The sequence below is a fragment of the Mustela nigripes genome, chromosome 13 (assembly GCF_022355385.1).
Source record: "Mustela nigripes isolate SB6536 chromosome 13, MUSNIG.SB6536, whole genome shotgun sequence".
Taxonomy (NCBI): Eukaryota; Metazoa; Chordata; class Mammalia; order Carnivora; family Mustelidae; genus Mustela; species Mustela nigripes.
The window spans coordinates 5216957-5235859 of record NC_081569.1 but is presented as its reverse complement, the minus strand read 5'-3'; the positions used below and the strand labels follow the sequence as shown (position 1 = coordinate 5235859).

Sequence of the window (18903 nt, the reverse complement as noted above, 5' to 3'; positions counted from 1 at the left end):
TTGATTCCCACGCGACTGAATAGCTTTTTATTAGCTTCGTAGGTTTACCCTGATCCTCCAACAGAACTAGACAGCACTCAGCAGGCTCCCGGGTGAGGAATCCGTAGGATTCCTTCCGTAGAGCTAACTGCTGCGCACACAGCCAGACCTGGCTCCCGCTCCAGAGACTGGCCCACAGCCAGGTCCCTGCCGAGGGACAGGGCGCGCATTTGAGTCCCACATACTTTTTATTAGAGGGTCGGGGTGGTCCCGCTGGCAGGCTCAGGTGAGGCTCCTAGCTGGTGCGGCTGCTGGATGTGCCCTTCCCAAGGCCGGGAACATGCGGCCAGATTCCCAGCTGTCTACAGTAGTACACAAGGTTCCTGCTGCGTGAGGCTGGTGGCAGTGCTGGCAGAAAAGGGCCGTGACTGCCCGTGGTCCCTGATTCAGCAGAGGACATCGGGGAGCAGCTAGGGAGGAGAGGCCAGTGTTCAGCATCCCAGCCGGCAGCAGCCAAAGCTGTGTCTGTCCTCTGCTGCAGCTTGCGTGTGCACAAGGCAGACCCTCACTCTCCACCCTGGTTGGGTTTGATAAGCCCGTATTCCACCGCTTTCCCCAGGCAGGCCGCAGCAGCCCTGGTGACGGGGCTCTCCTTGCCCTTAGCCAGCACTGACAGGATCTCCAGCACCTCGCTCTCCATGAGGGTGCCAGCGATCTCTTTCGAGGCCTCCACCATGTTCAGTGCCACCACCACACCCCGGTGCTGCAGCTCCTGGTTGGGGCTCAAGAGCAAGGCCTGCAGGATCTCCAGCCAGTGTGTGGTCTGCGGGGAACAGGGCATTGTCACCAGTCACCACCGAGCAGCAGGCTCAAACCTGGCCGGAGCACTCCTGTGTGTCCCAGGATGCCCGCCCCCCCCCCCCCCCCCCCCCCCCCCCCACCGGGGCCATGCAGGGCGTTCCAGACCCGCCTCCCGTTCCCGGCCAAGAAGAGGCACTGACCACTTGGGGGATGCGGCTGCAGAGTGAGGGCCGCATGGAGGTGAGCATGGCCAGGCCCCCCGCCGCAGCCCGCCGCAGCAGCTCATCGTCCTCACCGCTGTACAGCACCAGCAGCTTCAGCCGGTCATTGCCCTCAGCTTCAAAGAGGTCCTGTACCTGCGGCCACAGGGGAGGAGGGGACTGAGCGGGCTGCAGCAGAGCCAAGTGGGGCAAGGGTGCCACCGCGCACCTGTCTGTCGTGACCCCCGGGCCGCCCTCACCTCCTTGCTCATGGCCAGGTTGCACATGCACTCTGTGGCTGCCCGGCGGATCATCTCATGCTCCTCGAACATGTAGCCCTCGATCATGGGCACGGCCTTCTCCTTCAGGATCTTCTGCCTGTGGGGCCAGGGTGGAAAGGTCAGCAGCCTTAGCGCTCCCGCCTCCACCTCCCCATCCCTGAGTCCCCACGCAATCGAGCCCCAGGTCAAGGATCTCCCGGGCACCAGAGACCCTCCTGCACCAGGCATGAACTGCGGTGGCTTCCAGTGTCTTCAGCAAGCCTAGGACATAGCACGGGACCATGGAAAATGCTCTACAGCAGGAGTTCGGAGACCAGGGGGCTGCCGACAGTGATGCTAACATCTAACATTTAAGCTCGTACCCTGAATCAGAACTTGGGACTTTTTTTTTTCTAATTAACATATAATGTATTATTTGCCCCAAGGGTTGGACTGTCTTAATCCTCACCATGGCCCTACGGTGAAGGCGCAGGTACACTTACTATCACTATCTTGCAGAAGAAGAAACAGGCTGAGTGCGGACAGGGAGCCCAATGTTACCGTTCGCGGTGACAGTGGACGCGTACCACTTGGCCACACCCCTGGGAGCGAGCCAGGTGCCACGTACTTGGGGCTTGTGTGTGTATTTTCTCATTTATTGCTCACTACCACTCCTGAGGGAGGGAGTGTGCCCATCCCATTCCACAGAGGAGAAAACTGAGGCACGGAGCAGCACTTGTTTGCGTTACACACTAGCGGCCAGTGGAGTCAGGATGTGAACCCAGGCGGTCGGACTCCAGGGTGCGCACCATCACCGCCCCAGGCCTCACCCACAGGTGGACTGCGGTACGAGTCAGACCTCAGGGCCTGCCTCCCCAGGTACAGGGCCTGTGAGGCTCAAGTCAAGCCGTGACCGAAGACAGCTCTTCAAACTGGAAAGTGCTGTCCCGGGGACCTTACCGGAGCCTCTCACTGATCCCCGCCAGGTTCGTGAGAGCCATGAGTGCCTCGAAGTTCTGCAGGCCTGAGCAGTTGAGGTGCAGCAGGGAGACGAGGGGCCGGACCACCTCATAGATCTGCGGTACAGTCAGCTGTCAGGGCGCTCACCATCCCCACCGACCCGGAGGCAAGAGGCCACCCCCAGAGAGAAGGCTGCCCTCGCCACCCCGGGGCTCAGCACGGCCGCCACTTCCTGTCCGTCCCAAGGAGGAGCCAGAGCCCAGGTCAGAGGCCATCAGGGCCCAGTGCGGGGTAGGAGAGAGGCCAGGGTTGGGACAAGACACGCACCCGCTCGCCAGGAAAAGTCATCTCTGGGTTGGAGGTGATGGTGAGCTTGGCGAGAGCCTGCGCTGCCTTTGTCTGGCCCACGTCAGTGCCCTCCAGCGCCAGCGGGAGCAGAGCCTGTGGGGACGAGCCGCCAGGGTCCGAGATGTGCCATGGAGGGTAAGGCCCAAAGCACCAGCCCCCGAGCCCGGGCAGGGGTTGGGGCTCACCTCTCTCCTCCCTCAGGCCTGTGACACTCCCTGCCCCAGACCCTCTTCCCCCCTCAGGACTCTCCTTAAGCTGCCCAAACTCCTCCACACGCTTATTACGGGCCGGCCGCGGCTTGGGCTGGGCCCTGGGCCACGCAGGAGAAAGGAGCGTCGGGATCTCGGGCAGCACAGACCCGCCCCCGCCGGCATCGCTCACTCGGCAGGAGCACGTTCCTGCGGGTCCCTCGTACTGTGTTCTGGCCTCGTCCCTGGTGTGACAGCCGCTGAGTCATGTTTTCTAGACCCTCGGGAAGGAGACTGTAAGCCAGCTTACCTTGCCGCCACCCTGAGCCACCACCGTGCCGCGGTCCTCTACCTCGTCCACCAGCGCCAGGAAGACCCTGTGGGGAGACGGCGTGGGTGGGCGGGAGCCAGCTCTGGCCAACAAGACACCCCCGGGCCCGGGCTCGGTCACGGCCAGCGGCTCCGCAGGTGGCCCCACTGCTCCTCCGCTCCCGAGTTCGGAGGTCTGGCGGCGCCGAGGCCGGCTCACCTGGACAGCAGCTCGCGGCAAGAGCCGGTCAGCACAGGGCTCTCGGTCTTCACCATGCACGTCATGGCCGACACCACGCCCGCCGCCAGCAGCTTCTTCACCCGAGCCCGCACGAAAGCCGGCTTGTCCTGGGAAGGAGGCAGCTTAGCTTAGCAGAGGGGCCCTGGCTGACAGGACAGGGAGAGGGCGGCCCTCCTCGCGGCACAAACCGACGGACGTGAATACAGAGGTAAGAGACCCACTTCAACAGGAGGCTGCTACGGGTGCCCCGGGTCAAGGGCGCCCTCACCTTGGGGTGCTGCTCGGGCACATGTTGCTTGGCGTACTTGGCCAGCTCCACCATTTTGGGGTCGGGCTCCTCATAGTCGTAGCTGTTGGTGCAGTTCACCAGCGCCGAGGCCACCGCAAAGAGCACTGACCTCTCCTCGGACTGCGGGCAGGACAGGGGCGGTCGGGGTGCCGTCCGGGGACAGAGCAGCATGGGACAAATGCCGCCCGGGCCTCCAAGTCTACCCTCGGCTGGACCACTGGGGCGCCAGGATGAATGGGGGAAGCTCCCAGGCCCAACCTGGCCCCAGACTCTGGGGGCTCACACCTGTGACCTCCCTAACTGCTCCAGAGACACTGTCCGGTCCAACGCTGCTCGTGCAGCCCCGGAGGCCCAGGCCACAGAGCGGCCCCGCGGGCTCCCAGCCCTCCCGCCCCCGCACCACAGATGCCACTGGCCGAGACCTGCCAAGAAAGCCTGGTCAATTCTAATCCCAGATTCTGTTCCCAGAAGACTAGAGGAACCCAGGAGCTACCCTGCTGAGCTGGAACAGAGCCTTCAGGGCAGCCTCATCTTCCACAAACTCTTCCTTCACGTCAGCATCGAAGGTGAGGTAGGCCAGGCCCTCCACTGCCCAGCGCCGCGTGCCCGGGTCGATCTGGTCATTGCACAGCCACCTGGGGACACACGGGGTAGTGGGGATCGGAACAGGGGCGTGTCCCCTCTATACATGAAGCAGCACACATGGCAGGACTCAGGAGGGTCTGCCTGGGGCACAGCAGGGTAGAGAGGAGGCCCCGCCCTCCACCCACACTTTTCTCTCAAGGCCGAGTTGACAGTCTGGTTGGGAGCCACAGCGACCAAATAACTCACTTTCGACACTGCTTGGCCAGTTTGAGAGTGGAGCCTTCAGCAAACTGCTTCATGCTAAAGTCTGTCCCTCCAGCCGAGCCGAGCTTACACAGGCCCTGCAGGAAGAGGCGAAAACCAGATGCTGGTCTCTAGGGATGGAGGTGGGCTGGGCTCCTCCGCACCTGGCATGGGCCCTCTCCCTGACATGGTGCCGGGCCTTCTGCAGGCCACACACAGCCCTACCAGGCTACCACCTAGAGATCTGGCAGCAAATCAGCTACTGGGGGAGGGGTTCAGGTGACACACATTGGGTAGAGACAGACATCCTGGACCCCAACCCCCCAGATCTGCACTGGGTTTGCTCTGTTTTTTTTTCTGTGCCATACAGAGAGCTCTTTGTGGGTGGAGCCAAGACCTGTGTGGGGAGAGGCCCAGTGCCTCGGGCAAGAGAAGATCCTTCTGGGATGGAGAGACCCAGGACTAAGTGCCCCAAGGAGAAGGACCAGCATTCCCAAGGGCATGGTTGCAGCAGGCTTACGGGGACCAACCAGGGCCCAAAGCTCCAGCTCCTGGGCTACCTGGAGGCTAAGCCTTTCGACATGGCCCCTCTGACCAGCCTGGCCAACTAGCCTGGCCCAGCGGTCCTCCTGGAGCTTCTCCCACCACCTCCAGAGGTCAGCAAGTGCCGTTCTGCATTCTCGGGGGTCCTGTCTGCACAAGGCTCATCCCTAACTTGACCATGAGCCCTGTGGTCAGGAGGAGCCAGGGCTCATGCCTCTGGCTCTGACATGGCCCTGCACATCCCATACTGCACCCGGCTGTGCTGGAGCCGCACCCTCCCATACCGGCCCCCTTGCCTGCAGGCTGGCCTGCCCAGCCCGGGCCTGCCCGGCTCACCACCAGCGCCCGGATGCGGATGCTGTCCTTCTCACTGCGCTTGTACAGGTCCTTCAGCAGCGAGACGCCGTTAGCCGTGATGAACGAGGCCCGCTTGGCCTTGCCGGCCGCATGGATGAGAGCCTCCACAGCCACCAGCTGCTCCTCCTCCTGCTCAGAGGCGCACAGAGCAATCACGCTCTCCATGACGCCGCTCAGCTCCAGGGCCCGGTTGCCGGCTTCGCACGGGCCCTGCAGGAGGCAGGACACCGTCTGGATAGCCCGCAGCTTCCCGGCCAGACCTTGGCCCTCGAACCAGCTCCTGAGGGGCACAAGGTGACAGCGGTCACACAAAGGCCAGCATAAGGGGATTCTCCTACCCCACCCCCTTTCTGTCCACCGGCCAGGCATCTGCACGACTTGGGCAGGAACAGCAAAGAAAGCTGCCCCCGGGACGGCAAGCCCATGCCGCTGAGCACTGGCTGCCCAGCTTCTCTCGCTCGGCTCTCGGGCCTTCCCTGATCATGTAGCTGACCTAGGTCACTCTCGCTCACACCATTTAGCTCCTTTCCTGCACGTATGACAACCCAAAACTGCTCTGCTCCTATCAGGATTTGTCCTCAGTCCCACCTGGAACCTCCTTAAGGGCAGGACCGTCGCGCTGCACTGCAGTGTCCCAACGGACACCCCAAAGGGCTCAGTCCACACAGTGCGTGCCCGAGAGCATTCGCTGTGGTGTAGAATGGAGAAAGAACATTCCCTGGGCAGGCCACTTTGGAAAAAGAAGTGGGCCTTGGGACCACTTTGGTCCCTGCAAGGCGTCCCTAAGGCTGCTCTCCTGATTGAAACCCTTTCATTGCTGGCCCTCCCCGAGGAGTGCGAACCGTCGGCAGCCCCGGCAGTGGTCCGGGCCGGCTCCCTTACCTGATGTAGTTCTCGCAGAGCCGGTGGAAATTCTCCCTCTCGGCGTCACACTTCAGGTCATCAAAGAGCTTGTTGAGCAACACGGAGGCACTCATGCGGCTGTTCGCGGTCACCGCGAGCTCTCCAGGAGGCCCCTGCACAGAGCCTCCCACCTCCAGAATCTTCTTCAGGCCTGAAAAGATACCCTGCTATGAAAGGAGCAAAAGGCTGGCAAAGTGAGGAGGTTCCCTGGGAGGGGCACGGGCAAGCAGGGCCTCCCGGAGAGCGGGACAGCATGGACAGTCGCATGCAGGGCAGGCTCGGAGAGCCGGGGGGGCTGCCGCCGCCTCCAGAAACAGTCATGGTGTCAGGAAGGGTCCTCGGAAGTGAGGACCGCATGCTGGCCCTGCCCATGGGGCCAAGTGCTCTGGGGCTTTGAGGTTCCTCATCTGTAACACTGAAGGGAAAGATAACACCCGGGCCTCACAGCATTAGGAGGTCACCAAAAGATGAACACCCGATAAACGTACTCATGGAGGGCCTTTGCCAAGTTTTCCTTATTTATCTTTTCTAAAGACTTTATTTATTCGGGCGCCTGGGTGGCTCACTGGGTTAAGCCTCTGCCTTCGGCTCAAGTCATGATCTCAGGGTCCTGGGATCGAGCTCCAGGCTCTCTGCTTACCAGGGAGCCTGCTTCCCCCGGCCCTGCCTGACTCTCTGCATACTTGTGATCTCTGTCTGTCAAATAAATAAATAAATAAATAAAATCTTTATTTAAAAAAAAAAAAAAGACTTTATTTGACAGAGACAGAGAGAGAGAGACAGAACACAACCAGGGGAAGTGGTGGAAGGAGAAGCAGGCTTCCAACAGAGCAAGGAGCCTGATGCGGGACTCGATCCCAGGATCCTGGGATCATGACCAGAGCCAAAGGCAGACACCTAACGACTGAGCCACCCAGGCGCCCCACCTTATTTATCTTTAAAGGGAAAAAGAGTACTGTGAACTGATTTATGTATGTGTGTGTATCTATGTATACGTATATGTATGTATGTACTTAATATCTTTCTTTTTGTTTTTTAAGTACTCTCTTTACCCAGTACAGGGTTTGAGCTCACAATCCCAAGGATCAAGAGTCCCATTTTTCAGGAGCACCTGAGTGATGCAGTCGGTTAAGCAGCTGAGTCTTGATTTTGGCTTAGGTCATGATCTCAGGGTCGAGCCTTGCATCTGGCTCTGTGCTCAGCAGGGAGCCTGCCTGAGAGTCTCTTCCTCTCCCTCTGCCCCTGTCCCTCCATCACAAGCGTGCTTTCTCTCAATCAATAAATCTTAAAAAAAAAAAAAAAAAAAGGCTGCATGTTCCACTGAGGAGCCAGCCAGGTGTCCCAAGAGGTGTGAATTTATATAGTAAACTTCTAAATATTTTTCTCCAAGTACAAAGTAATGTACACTCACGGGGAAACACCTCAGATACAGAAAGCTCAACCAGCCTTCCCGCTGATGGGCTTGCCCGCCTGCTCGATGCACACACACGTGCACACGGGCGCGGCTGAAGGGTCTCCCCTCTCCTGAGACCACAGTGCAGGCCACAGGACGTGCTTCAGTGCAGACACAGGGCTGGAACAATGACCCAAGCAAGACGTAACAGGTACGCTCAGGGTCCTTCTCCCTCTTTAAAACTGATCTCCTACCTTGGTCAATGACCCAGAGCGTGAGGCTGTTGTTGGGGTCCTTCAGAGACTTCCGGGGCACTGTTTTAATCAGAAGGCTCAGAGCATTGTCCCGGCCTTGGCCAGAGACCCCCACCTCAGTCAGCAGCTCCAAGAGGTTACTGATGAGGATCTTGAGCTCTCGCGCAGGATCTGGCAACGAGAAGGCATCAGCGAACCCCACAATGGCCCGGCCCTGCCTGACCCCTACCCCCCCAATAGGCCATGGAGACAGAGGAAGGGGACCCCTGGGCTTCAGCCTTCCCTGTAGGTACCCTTCTCTGCAGGCTTCCAATGTAGAGTAAAATACTGCCACCAAGCCATATCCCTAAACAACCTGCAGCGGCCAGTGTGGTCCCCAAAGAGCTAGCCTGGCTGGCTCGGCCCCTTTCCCTCCAGGATCGCAACACCCAAAGGACCGCAGACCTCCTTCTACTCACCCACGATGATGGCTCCTTCTTTGCCTCTGAAGCCTTTCTTGACGCCTTCCTTGAGGGCGTCGAATATAACCTGCAGGAGGTGGCAGGCAGCCAGGGACACAGCCTGGTTTTCCACGCCAAGGATGGAGACCACACGCCGCGTTCCCAGCACACTCAGGGTTGCCACCGTCTGGGTAGGAGAGGGGGACAGAGCCTCCCGTTGGTGGAGGGCAGCCACAGAGATCCCTAACTGTGGGTGTGAGTGTGGCCAGAAGGGGAGACAACATCTCGGTGGAAGGCCCAGCTCCAAAGGGAATCAAAGTGGGCCTGAATGAGCGTGTGACCCAGGGCCATGCCAGGATTATTTGCGGGAAAGGCTTCTAAGGGAAACATTCCAGAGGAATCCACCACTACCTCTCCTCAGCGTGTCAGAGCAGACAGGAACACTGTGGCCCGAGGAACAGCTGCTTTGGTTTGTGTTTCCCTAACAAGGAGCCCCAGAAGTCTGGACAAGCTCCATGACCCCAGGTCCAAGGACCCCTGGTTCCTTTCCAATGGTGACTCTGAGGCTGTCTGCACCCTCGGGATGCGGGCATGCACGGAACGGACGGCAAGGCCTCTCCGTCCCATTTCTAAGCTGGATATCCCAGAGGCTCACCTGAAAGGGGCAGGAAAGCTGAAAGAGGTGGATGGAATTCACATGGCTTTACCGTTCTTAGTTCTGGGAGACCCAGAAGTATAGCCTGGGTTTGGCCTAAAGAGCTTTCATGGACTATTCCACAGCTCCATCCCTGATCTCGGAACTGTGGGCGCCTCTCAAAGGAACCAAGGGTCAAGTCCCTTCCGCTGGGTCCAGCCAGCTCAGGTAAGAAGTATGGCCTGGACTCCGCCAGGGCAGGACTATTCTTGCACAAGTGTCTGTGCTGGACATGTGCTGTCTATACGGACAACCAGCTCAGGGTCAAGCCCCTCCTATCTGGTCCCTGTCTGAGTACAGATGTTCTGGGTGACATCACCGACCACATCACTGGCTGGAGGACACTCCTGCAGGGGAAACGTCAGTTTGATGGTTGGAGAACGACGGGGGCCTCTTTCCTTGCAAGACCTCGCTTTTATTGCACAATGAGTGAGTCCGAACGAGGCGTCTCTGAGCTGGCTCCAGGACCGCCTACTGAAAGCACGGGCTCAGGGTGTCCGTGGGCTCCTTTCACTTTTTACAAGCCCCAGTTCATCCCAAATCATGATGGTTTTTTTGGGAGCCATTTTAATTTTTCCCCTCATGATGCGTCCCCTTGTATTCCACCTTCTATTCTTCTGGGAATACAGAGTGGATCGTGGCAGGGTGGTGGGTGCATGGACCGTGGTAGTAGCCAGCCCCGCCGCCCCACCTACTCGTGACTGGTGCTCCGAGCAGATGCCGACCAGGGTGCGCAGAGCCGCCAGCATCAGGTCAGCCTCGCCCGTGTCCAGCAGGCGCTGCAGGAGCTCAACCCCGTTGCTCCGGAAGATCTTCTCAGCCCCAGCATCCTCCCGGGCCAGCACCACCAGGTTCTGGGAAGCCTGCGTCAAAGGAAGCGCACCATCCCATGGACGCTACCCACAGCCCGGGCCAGGGCGAGCAGCGAGCCTGAGCTCTGGACCACCCTGCTTCCATTCAGCGGCTGAGCGACCCGGGTCATAAACGGAACCTCTGTGAACTTCAGTTCCCTCCAGTAAGGAAGGGAAAGGACACACACAGGCCCTAGGCCCTGTAGGTTCTCGCTTGGGCTCTGGGAGTCCGGCTGCATGACCCGAGGAGCACAGGGCAGCACAGCAGGCCAGCAGCGGCTGGTGGGCCAATACCACTCAGGGCGAGGGCACCGCTGGGGCAGGGACAGGGGGCTGGGGGAAGGGGGCAGCTGTAGTGGGAGTCCCGCCCCCACTCGCTCGGCCCAGACCTATACCTTTTGCTTCTTCTCGGTGCCTTTCTCTTGTGGGTCCAACAGTATCTGAAACATCTGCTCCACTTTGGCATCCGTCGAGGACATGTATCGCACCTACGACAAACCAGCGAGGCGCGGGGGAGGTCCCTCTTGGAGCCAAAGATGGCGCATTCCCTGTGTGCTCTCTTCCACTCATCCCGGCGCCTGGCTCATGTCCTCAGGAGGCACAGCTAGGACATCTGGGCTGCGGGCTCACCCCACGCTACCTTGGGCAGGAAGAGACTCGCCTGGCAGCTTCACCCAAACTTCCCGCGGCTGTTTTCCCTCCTGAGCTACTTCCCACTCGGGCAGCAGGGGCGGTGCTAGTGCCGAAGGCGGTGCCATTCAGAAGGCAAGGCACCCTGGGAGCCACAGGGCCACCGCCTCCCTGAGGAGCCATCCATGTCGTGGCAGCATGGATGTTGTGCCCCTGGCCCTCAACCCAGCACTGACACCTGCAGCAGGGGAGCCAGCAGGTCAGGAGGTAGCTTTCAGAGGCTCCAGCATTCTGAAAACTTAAAAATAACCTGATGGACCGAGATCACCCTCGGCCCTCTCCCTCCCCAGGGCCCAGGGCATGGGTGGTGGCACGTACCCAGCATATGTGCTATTCCCCGCATCCCCCTTTGCATCCATGGCAGACATGACCAATCAGTCCTGCATGGGGCGCTCTGCTAGGCCCGCCAACCTGCTTCCTCATCCATCTCAACATAGGGCTCTAGGCAGCTCCTGCTGACCAGAGCTGCACAGAGCAGAAACAACCTGCCTTCCCACATCTCAGCCTTTCTATAAGGCATCTGCCAGCGCATTCCCTGCTCTGGCAGGGAATCTGGCAGACCAGGATCTGGTTAATTTAAGCTGGGCTGTGTTCATGATGGGCTTTAGACTTCTTTCTCCTACAGTAACTGTTTTTTTTTTTTTAAGATTTTATTTATTCATTTAACAGACAGAGATCACAAGTAGGGAGAGAGGCAGGCGGGCGGTGGGGAACAGGCTCCCCGCTGAGCAGAGAGCCTGATGTGGGGTTCAATCCCAGGACCCTGAGATCATGACCTGAGCCGAAGGCAGAGGCCTAACTCACTGAGCTGTCCAGGGGCCCCCTAAAGTAACTTTTAACGTATATACTATTCAAACAGTGTCTCTTTCTATATTACGGAGTTAATGGATGAAGCAGCAGCTCTGAAAAACTCCATCAATCTCCCTCCGTTCCCCAGGGCTCATGCTGTTACCATTCTGATGCATTATCTCTGAAAATAGTTTTCTTCATATTTACACACCCAAGTGGGCCCACAGAAGATAACATGGTACTGTTTTGAGGGTGCACATGAGGTATTATTTCAACATGAACAGTATCCTCCCATATGTGTTACAGCATACTTGGCTTTTTTCATTTAAGAAGTTGTCTCTTTCCACGACTATACATGGATGTCTATAAATCTACCTACTCCTGGTAGCTGTGACACAGGGGTCCACAGTAAGGGGAGCACCCCATTTATTAATCCACTCCCCTATCACTAGGCAGTTAGCCAAGCTCCAACTTCATATTACAATAAACAAGGCTGAAATAAACATACACATGCCTGCTTGTGTACACGGTCAAGGCTTCTTCAGGGGAGACAGCAAATAAACATACTGGATCACAGGATACGCTCATTTAAAATTTTAAGAGCTATGTTCAGGTGCTCCCCGAAGGAGCTGTACCAATATGCACCAACTCATGATCGAGCCTGCCACTTAAGCATCTGCCTCCCTTCTTCTAGCAAAGTTACATACTTTAAAAGTTTGCTGAAAAGACAGCATCTGGCTGTTATTTTCACTTGCTTCTCCCTAACCACTAGCAAGTCTGAGCTTCATTCCAAAAGCTTGTTTGCCATCAGTATCTCCTGTTTACATCCTTTGCCCAGATCCATTTACCAGTGTCCCTCTACCACCTGTCAAAGCCTCTCTCTCAGTCATTCACGTACCTTCTCCTGAATCTGGCCGCCGATGTTCCTCAGGGCCTCCTGGAAAACTCTGTTCTTGGGTTCCAGGCTCACACATCTCTGCAGGTCAAGGACAGCCTGATCAAGGCGGCCCAACTTCTCTAGGGCTTGGCTGCGCCGGTAAAGTGCTTTGACATCTCCTCCGTCCTTTTCGATGGCTGAGCACAAACGGGAGCTCTGTCAGCACCCATGAGGCCACCATCTCCAGGCAAAAGCAGTAGGGAAAGGTCTCGAGGGCCCGAGGAAGGTGGGGGGACAGATGTGGGACTCAGTATTCCAGCCTCAGAAAGGTGAGGGTAGCTGCAGAGAAGGAAACGCCCAAAGAAGTGGGAAAGAGAGAAGGCAGAAGTGTTTCTGGGGCCAAAGGGAAAGGAAAATGTGAAGGTGCAGTGGAACCAGAGTCCTTGCCCACCACAGCTCCACACCGCAGCCCACAGTCTCCTACCTTTGGATGCCTCGGTTTCTGCTTTGTCGTAATCTTCCTGTAAGAAAAGGAGCGGGAGCTTGAGAGGCTGGTCGCCTTCCTTTCAGGGCACTAGCTGGGCAGCAGGGCTGTGCTCTAGTAGCCACTCAAATCCCCACCACCCGGAGGCCCAAAAAGACATCAGACAAGTAAGTGGAGGTGGCCTGGGAAGGTGAACACCCAGCCAGGACCCAAACAGCAGCAAGATGGTCAAACCGGGCCCAGGCAGGGCAGAGGAGGGGCAGAGGAAGAGCAGCAGGCTCCCTCACCAGCTTCAGGTGACAGGCGGCCCGGTTTCGGTGCAGAATGGCCTGGTCCTGGGGCGTAGCGCCCAGACCTAGGGCCTGAGTGTAGGCCGTCAGGGCGCCCTCGTAGTCCCCGCATTTGAACAGCTCGTTGCCCTCCTTTCGCAGCTGCTCCACCGCACTGGCCTGTGGAGGGAATGGGTGGAAACGCTAGGGGTGGGCTCAGGCCAGGGTCAGGGAGCTGGGAGACAAGAGACCGGGGGGCAGGGGCAAGTCCCATGGAGGGCCAAGACGGGGAGAAGGAGGCCGGGGTACGGTCACAGCAGGTGGGAAGTGGTGATGGAACGGGAGGACCGGTACGCACCCCGGGGGCGGCGGGCCGGGGCTCAGGGGTGCCTGGACCACTCACAGTCATCGCGGAGAGAGGGCGTCCAGGACGCGCGCAGGCGCAGTCTCTGGGGCGGCGTGGGACCAGGCTAAGGAATCGGGCGTCGGCTGCCCCGCCCCGGTCTGCGTCAGAGGCGGAGGCAGAGAAGGGGCGGGGGCAAGGAGAGAGCGCGCCGATGGGCGGGGCTCTGATCCGCGCGGCGGATCCTAGTCCGTCCCCACCGGGACCTGCAGGGGGCGCGCGGCGGAGGACCGAGAGGAAAGACGGCTGGGGCGCCGGCGCCGGCCGCCGCCCCGACCGCGGCAGAAGTGCACGAGGTCGGCGGTCATCAGGGCCACGAGCAGCAGGGTATAGAGGCCCAGGGCTAGGAGCGGACCCCGACCCCTGTAGGAGAGGAGAGAGTATTAGGATGCTGGCCCCAGCCGCGCGCTTGCTGCTGCAGCCTGTCGGTTACAGAGCCCTTGAGAGTCGGAGAAAGCTCGGGACACCCCTCTCCACCGATCAATGTAGAATTCGTAAATAGAAATTCAGGGGATCACAGATGCCATGAAGCCATCCATGGACAGATTTAGTTTTGAAAACCCCGACTATAATGGATGTAACCCACGGACTGCAAGATCCTCTCGGTCTGACACCTGTCCCACCTGACCCCAGCCCCACAGTGCACGCAATGGCTCCCTGTTTACCCGCTTACACAGCCCCCTGAACTTCCTTTCACAGAACTGTTTGTAATTGTGTATTCACGCGATTTTCTGTTTGAAGTCGGCCCCTCCACTCGTCTGTATGCTACAAACTTCCCGCCCCAGGAATGAAAAACAGAGCTTGTTTGCCAGTGTTCCGGGGGTTCTGGGGTTTGGAGTTCTCACCTGAGGATGGGTGGAGGCGGAAGGCTGGACAGGTTGACCTGGTACAAGGCCTCAAATTCAGCCTGGGTGCAGCAGGAGCCCCCTGCAGCCTGCAGGTGGCAGCAGAAGGCTTCCTCCGGGGTATCCGAGAGCCGAGGACAGAAAAAACCGGGGTAGCGGCGGCCATCAGCATCCCAGGTGGTCTGGCACAAGTGAGGGTGGTGGGCCAATGCTGAAGGGGGGAGCAAGGGGGCTGGAGACTGGCAAGAATGGTCTGCCCACACCCAACTCCATCCCTCTGGAGAGTGAAAATGATCAGCCCTTATCAAAAGGGCAGATGCCCTTCCTCCCCACTGGCTCCCCAGAGCAGCTCATACCCTGATGAGCTGGTAGGGGCCTGAAGAGGGGTACGCGCAGAGGAGACTGGGTACCTGAGAGAGAGGTCGGCTGAGCAAGCGTCGCCCAGCTGAAGAGCAGCAGCAGCCCCACGGTCAGGCCAGTCAGCAAAAGGCCTAGCCTCCTTTGAAAGCCCATGAGAGGTCACGTCCACCTGAGCGCTGGTCTTAGGAACCCCAACATCTCTCTTTCTAAGCCATGGCTAAAGAGAGTAGGAAAATAAAAATCAAAACCGCAAGGCCCCTGGGCGCCATGAACACAAACCTGAAGCTTCTACCACAGACCTCTGGAGGCGAAAGTGACTGAGGTTCTATTTTCTGTCGGAAAACGTGGGGACTGTGTCTCCATCTGCCTAAGGTTTTCCGAACTGAATGGGAAAAGGTTCAGAAAACTAGAGCTCAGAATGAGGCACGAGAGGGAAGTCGAGCCATTAGGCTGAAAAAGAGATAAAGCCAGATATGTTTCTCTCTACCCACTCTCAATTTCCAGGCAGCTGTGGAAGCCCTGGGAATTCTGGTCGTTCCATTTCAGGCCCCAGGGACCTTAGTTACAGCGTTTGGAGCTTCCCTCCCTAACTTCTGCATCATGGCAACCACTAAGACTAGCTGCAAAACAAGGGCAAGTCCTTCCATTAGCTTTTCCCTTGAGCCCTTGTCTGCCCCAGCTACCAGCTGAAACCCAGAAGCTACCAGTCTGATTGGAGTACTGTACTTCGCAAACCAGTTCACAGGAAAAGTTCTTCCAGGGTCTCTAGTTCTCTCTTACCCCTTAAACCTCATAGCAGCCATCTGCTGAGACAGGGATTTTCTCTAGAAGGCCCAAGGCCACCAGCCAGCAGTGCTGTTATTCCAGAGTCTGTGAAGACCTGACGATGTCATGCTCCCAGAACAGCATGACAGCAGTTATCATCTGAGGGGCGCACAGCAGGTGTCTAGGGACTGAAGCAGGAACACTGATGGTACAAGAAAGAAATGCAGCACCCGAGAACAAAGAAGACAGTTCTTGCAGAAACATCACTGCTGTCTGGGAGTCTAACCCTGAAGCAGTTAGGCAGGCTGCTAGTGTAAGTTCCAGTTACCAGAGGGTCAGGCTGTAGGGTCTTCTGGGCCCAAAAGTGAGGCTCCCACGCCCATCCCAACCAGTTCCTCCCTGCAGGGAAAACCATTTTTAGAGCACTTTGAGAATTTTCAGAACATTGACATTGAAGACTGTCTTTTCACAGGACGAGAGAATCCTTTTGGAGGATGTTGCCTTTGACCCTAGGAGGCCGGGTGAATTGCCCTTCCTCCAAGGCCAATAATCCCCAGATTTCTGACCCGGATCTGGCACTCTGTGAGAATACTGTCTTATTTCTTGTTTGTCTTCCTCCTTCGCCGAGACTGTGGGTTCTCAGAGGCCGGCCATGTCCTTCTTGCACCCACAGCGGAGCAGCGCCCCTCACCAGCTGGTCTCTCCGCCAGGATGTCAGCTCCCCAGAAACCAGCCTGTCTGGGTCGGACTCCACAGTCACCGGCCTCCGCGGCGCCAGGGGGCGCTGTGGACGCTCTGTCTAGGTTCAAGGGGCTCCTGGGACGTCAGTCGCCAGCCCCACGCGCGCGATGGGCTCCGAGGCGGCGCAGCTGGTGGAGGCTGCGGACTTCGCGGCTCGCAAGCACCGACTGCAGCGGCGGAAGGACCCCGAAGGGACCCCCTACATCAACCACCCTATCGGTGGGCGCGCCGCCCGGGGAGCAGCCGCAGCGGTGTCTAGGGGGTGGGGACCGGGAAGGGAACGCGGAGGGCCTACGCCTCATTGAGTACCTACATTGTACCGGGCTTTGTGCTGGGCACTTTTCGTGTTTAAGCCTCGCAGCAACGCGGGGCGGTAGGCATGGTTGATCCTCTGCACAGATGACACGCAAAGAGAGTAAAGGTCATCTGGCTAGTGACAGGCCACATCTGGCTCTGCAAAACCCGCAGCACGCTGCCTGGGGCTCCCTCAGGTCTGACTTCCTGCTTTGCCCCGTCAGGTGTGGCTCGGATCCTGACCCACGAGGCGGGAATCACTGACATTGCGGTGTTACAGGTAACTCCCCTCGTTCTTTCCTCGGAGGCTAGGGTGGGGATCAGGGACCCCACTCGGCCCTGGGCAGCCCTTGCCTGGAGTCACAGGACTAAGGGGAAGCCTGTCCCCAGGCAGCCCTGCTCCATGACACAGTGGAGGACACAGACACCAGCTTGGATGAGGTGGAGCGGCACTTTGGGGCGCAAGTGCGGCGGCTGGTGGAGGAGGTGACAGATGACAAGACTATGCCCAAGCTGGAGAGAAAGCGGCTGCAGGTGGAGCGCGCACCCCACAGCAGCCCCGGGGCCAAACTGGTGAAGCTGGCAGACAAGCTGTACAACCTGAGGGACCTGAATCGCTGCACCCCAGAGGGTACGCTCCCCCACCTTCCGGGGGAAAGGGGGAGGTGTCCACCTTCTGGAGGCACAGGTTGGTTAGTTCCCCGGGGGAGTGGGGGAAGAGCCTGGGCCTTCTAGTTGGTTCCCCCAGCTAATCCTACTAGCCCACTCTGATCTTGCGCACCGTGGAAGTGCAACAGCTGGGTCAAGGGGACGTTTTCAGGACAAATCCCAGCGGGAGCTCCTCTGGTGGCCCTTCCCTCCAGGAAGTGGGCAGAAGGCAGTGCTATCCTGGATGCCATGTGAGAGGTTTTCTGCCCATTCTCATGCAGGATGGTCTGAACATCGAGTCCAGGAATACTTCGAGTGGGCAGCGCAAGTGGTGAAGGGGCTTCAGGGAACAAACCGACAGCTGGAAGATGCTCTAAAGCAGCTGTTTAAGGAGCGGGGGCTGACGCTCTGAGTGGTCCTTGGAGCCATCAGGGGCCCAAACTCCAGCCTTGGCCAGGCCAGAAAGATTTCCTGTTCCCGCCTTTCGGTGCCTCTCCATCTCCCTCCCTGATTGGTTTAGCCCAGATACAAGAGGCCAAGAGACACTTGCGTCTTCTCACTCTGAATGTGTCCTGCTGACTCAGCTGAGCCCTGGATTGTGGAAATCAGATGGAGCCCGTCTGATCCTAATGCACTGAACTGCCCTTTTCTCCAGGCTTGGGTCTGTTTGCTATTCTGTATGAGCGAACTCTGGCCCCTCAGGGACTTGGGCTTCCATAAACACTAGTTCATAAGTCATTATGTAAAAATAAAGCATTTTGGGTAAAGCTTTAAGTTCTTGCTGCTCCTTCCCCAGCCTGCCGAATGGGGAGCAGGTAGGCGAGCAGGTAGGCGGGATACCTGCTCTTGGACGTGGCAGGGAGCCGACTGCGTGCCCCCAGGGACAGGCCAGGGTCCCGACCCCTCCCCGCCGAGCCTGGCTTCCTTATCAGTGAGATAGGCTGTGTAATTACTAGGGTTAGACTAGGTCACGTGTCAGACAGAGCCTGACCCGAAGGTGTTCAAGAAATGGTTAACAGTCTTCCTCCTTTAAGAAGGTTGGTGAAAGGGCGCCTGGGTGGCTCAGTGGGTTGGGCCGCTGCCTTCCGCTCAGGTCATGATCTCGGGGTCCCGGGATTGAGTCCCGCATCGGGCTCTCTGCTCAGCGGGGAGCCTGCTTCCTCCTCTCTCTCTCTGCCTGCCTCTCGGCCTACTTGTGATCTCTGTCTGTCAAATAAATAAATAAAATCTTAAAAAAAAAAAAAAAAGAAGAAGGTTGGTGAAAAAAGGAAAAAAGTTGGACGGAATGACAGATGTTTTGGAAAGGAATGCCACCTGCTTACCAGCAACAACAGGACAGGGCCCGTGGGGGTGCTGCGAGTCCCTCATATCCCAGACTGCCCTGGAAACTCGTCGCCAGGCGCAGCCCATCCCAGATCTCAGCCCCAACACGCCGGGTCCTTTGGTTACTAAGAGACGCGGATTTCCGGTCGTTTCCGGAAGTGGCCCCGAGGCGGCCCCGCGCTCGGAGGCTGTGGTGGGCGGGGCCTGGGAGAGGCGGCTGCCGGCTCCGTGGCGTCGGTTCGCTGGGGGGCTGCAGGTGGCGGATTTCTGGTCGCCGCTAGCCACAGAGTTATTAGCCCCTTAGAAAGGGCACACCTGGGGAAGGAGGAAGTGGTTAGGTCAAAAGCCATTTCGCGCTCGACCACGGTGGTTATTTGCCCAAAGAAGGCTCCCCTGCAGTTTCTGCAGGAAAAAATGGTGAAGGGCCCCAAGAAGGCGACTTAAAAGGAAATGAGTTTCAGGGTAGTCCCACGTAAACGGATAAGGAAAGTGAAAAAATTCAGTGCAATCCTCTAAGGCTGGCCTGGATGAGGTGTTTTGGAGAATTTTGGTTTTGGTTTAATAAGTTATTTGGGGG

The 18903-nt window shown here is 58.2% G+C and overlaps 2 protein-coding genes across 4 annotated transcripts; one reads left to right on the top strand and one right to left on the bottom strand.

Moving 5' to 3' along the window:
* Positions 1-4: 4 nt before the first annotated feature.
* Positions 5-18427, bottom strand: UNC45A (unc-45 myosin chaperone A). 2 transcript variants are annotated; one of them, XM_059371542.1, is made up of 23 exons: positions 18326-18427; positions 14606-14772; positions 14196-14406; positions 13306-13713; positions 12966-13127; positions 12679-12715; positions 12216-12391; positions 10234-10326; positions 9683-9850; positions 8312-8480; positions 7854-8024; positions 6186-6357; positions 5283-5583; positions 4407-4501; positions 4069-4210; positions 3555-3695; positions 3266-3393; positions 3047-3113; positions 2528-2641; positions 2201-2316; positions 1241-1358; positions 981-1136; positions 5-802 (listed from the first exon to the last, which is right to left on the bottom strand). In XM_059371542.1, the coding sequence occupies exons 4-23, from the start codon at positions 13354-13356 to the stop codon at positions 545-547; spliced, it is 2835 nt and encodes a 944-aa protein (XP_059227525.1). In that variant the 5' UTR covers positions 13357-13713; positions 14196-14406; positions 14606-14772; positions 18326-18427; the 3' UTR covers positions 5-544. The 2 variants fall into 2 exon arrangements, with proteins under 2 accessions (XP_059227525.1, XP_059227527.1); XM_059371544.1 differs by having other exon boundaries at positions 13351-13713.
* HDDC3 (HD domain containing 3) lies at positions 16122-17777 on the top strand. Of its 2 annotated transcripts, none has more exons than XM_059371553.1 (4): positions 16122-16280; positions 16580-16635; positions 16746-17043; positions 17285-17777. In XM_059371553.1, the coding sequence occupies exons 1-4, from the start codon at positions 16169-16171 to the stop codon at positions 17413-17415; spliced, it is 597 nt and encodes a 198-aa protein (XP_059227536.1). In that variant the 5' UTR covers positions 16122-16168; the 3' UTR covers positions 17416-17777. The 2 variants fall into 2 exon arrangements, with proteins under 2 accessions (XP_059227536.1, XP_059227537.1); XM_059371554.1 differs by having other exon boundaries at positions 16125-16280; positions 16746-16986.
* Positions 18428-18903: the final 476 nt, after the last annotated feature.

Bases quoted from the DNA above. Each gene is read 5' to 3' on its own strand.
- UNC45A (XM_059371542.1), bottom strand. From the start codon at position 13,356: ATGACTGTGAGTGGTCCAGGCACCCCTGAGCCCCGGCCCGCCGCCCCC. The intron at 5,584-6,185 runs GTAAGGGAGCCG...TGTGCCCCTCAG, and splicing joins CTCTGCGAGAACTACATCAG to GAGCTGGTTCGAGGGCCAAG. The intron at 1,137-1,240 runs GTGAGGGCGGCC...CTGTGGCCGCAG, and splicing joins ACCTGGCCATGAGCAAGGAG to GTACAGGACCTCTTTGAAGC.
- HDDC3 (XM_059371553.1), top strand. From the start codon at position 16,169: ATGGGCTCCGAGGCGGCGCAGCTGGTGGAGGCTGCGGACTTCGCGGCT. The intron at 16,636-16,745 runs GTAACTCCCCTC...GCCTGTCCCCAG, and splicing joins CTGACATTGCGGTGTTACAG to GCAGCCCTGCTCCATGACAC. The intron at 17,044-17,284 runs GTTGGTTAGTTC...ATTCTCATGCAG, and splicing joins TCCACCTTCTGGAGGCACAG to GATGGTCTGAACATCGAGTC.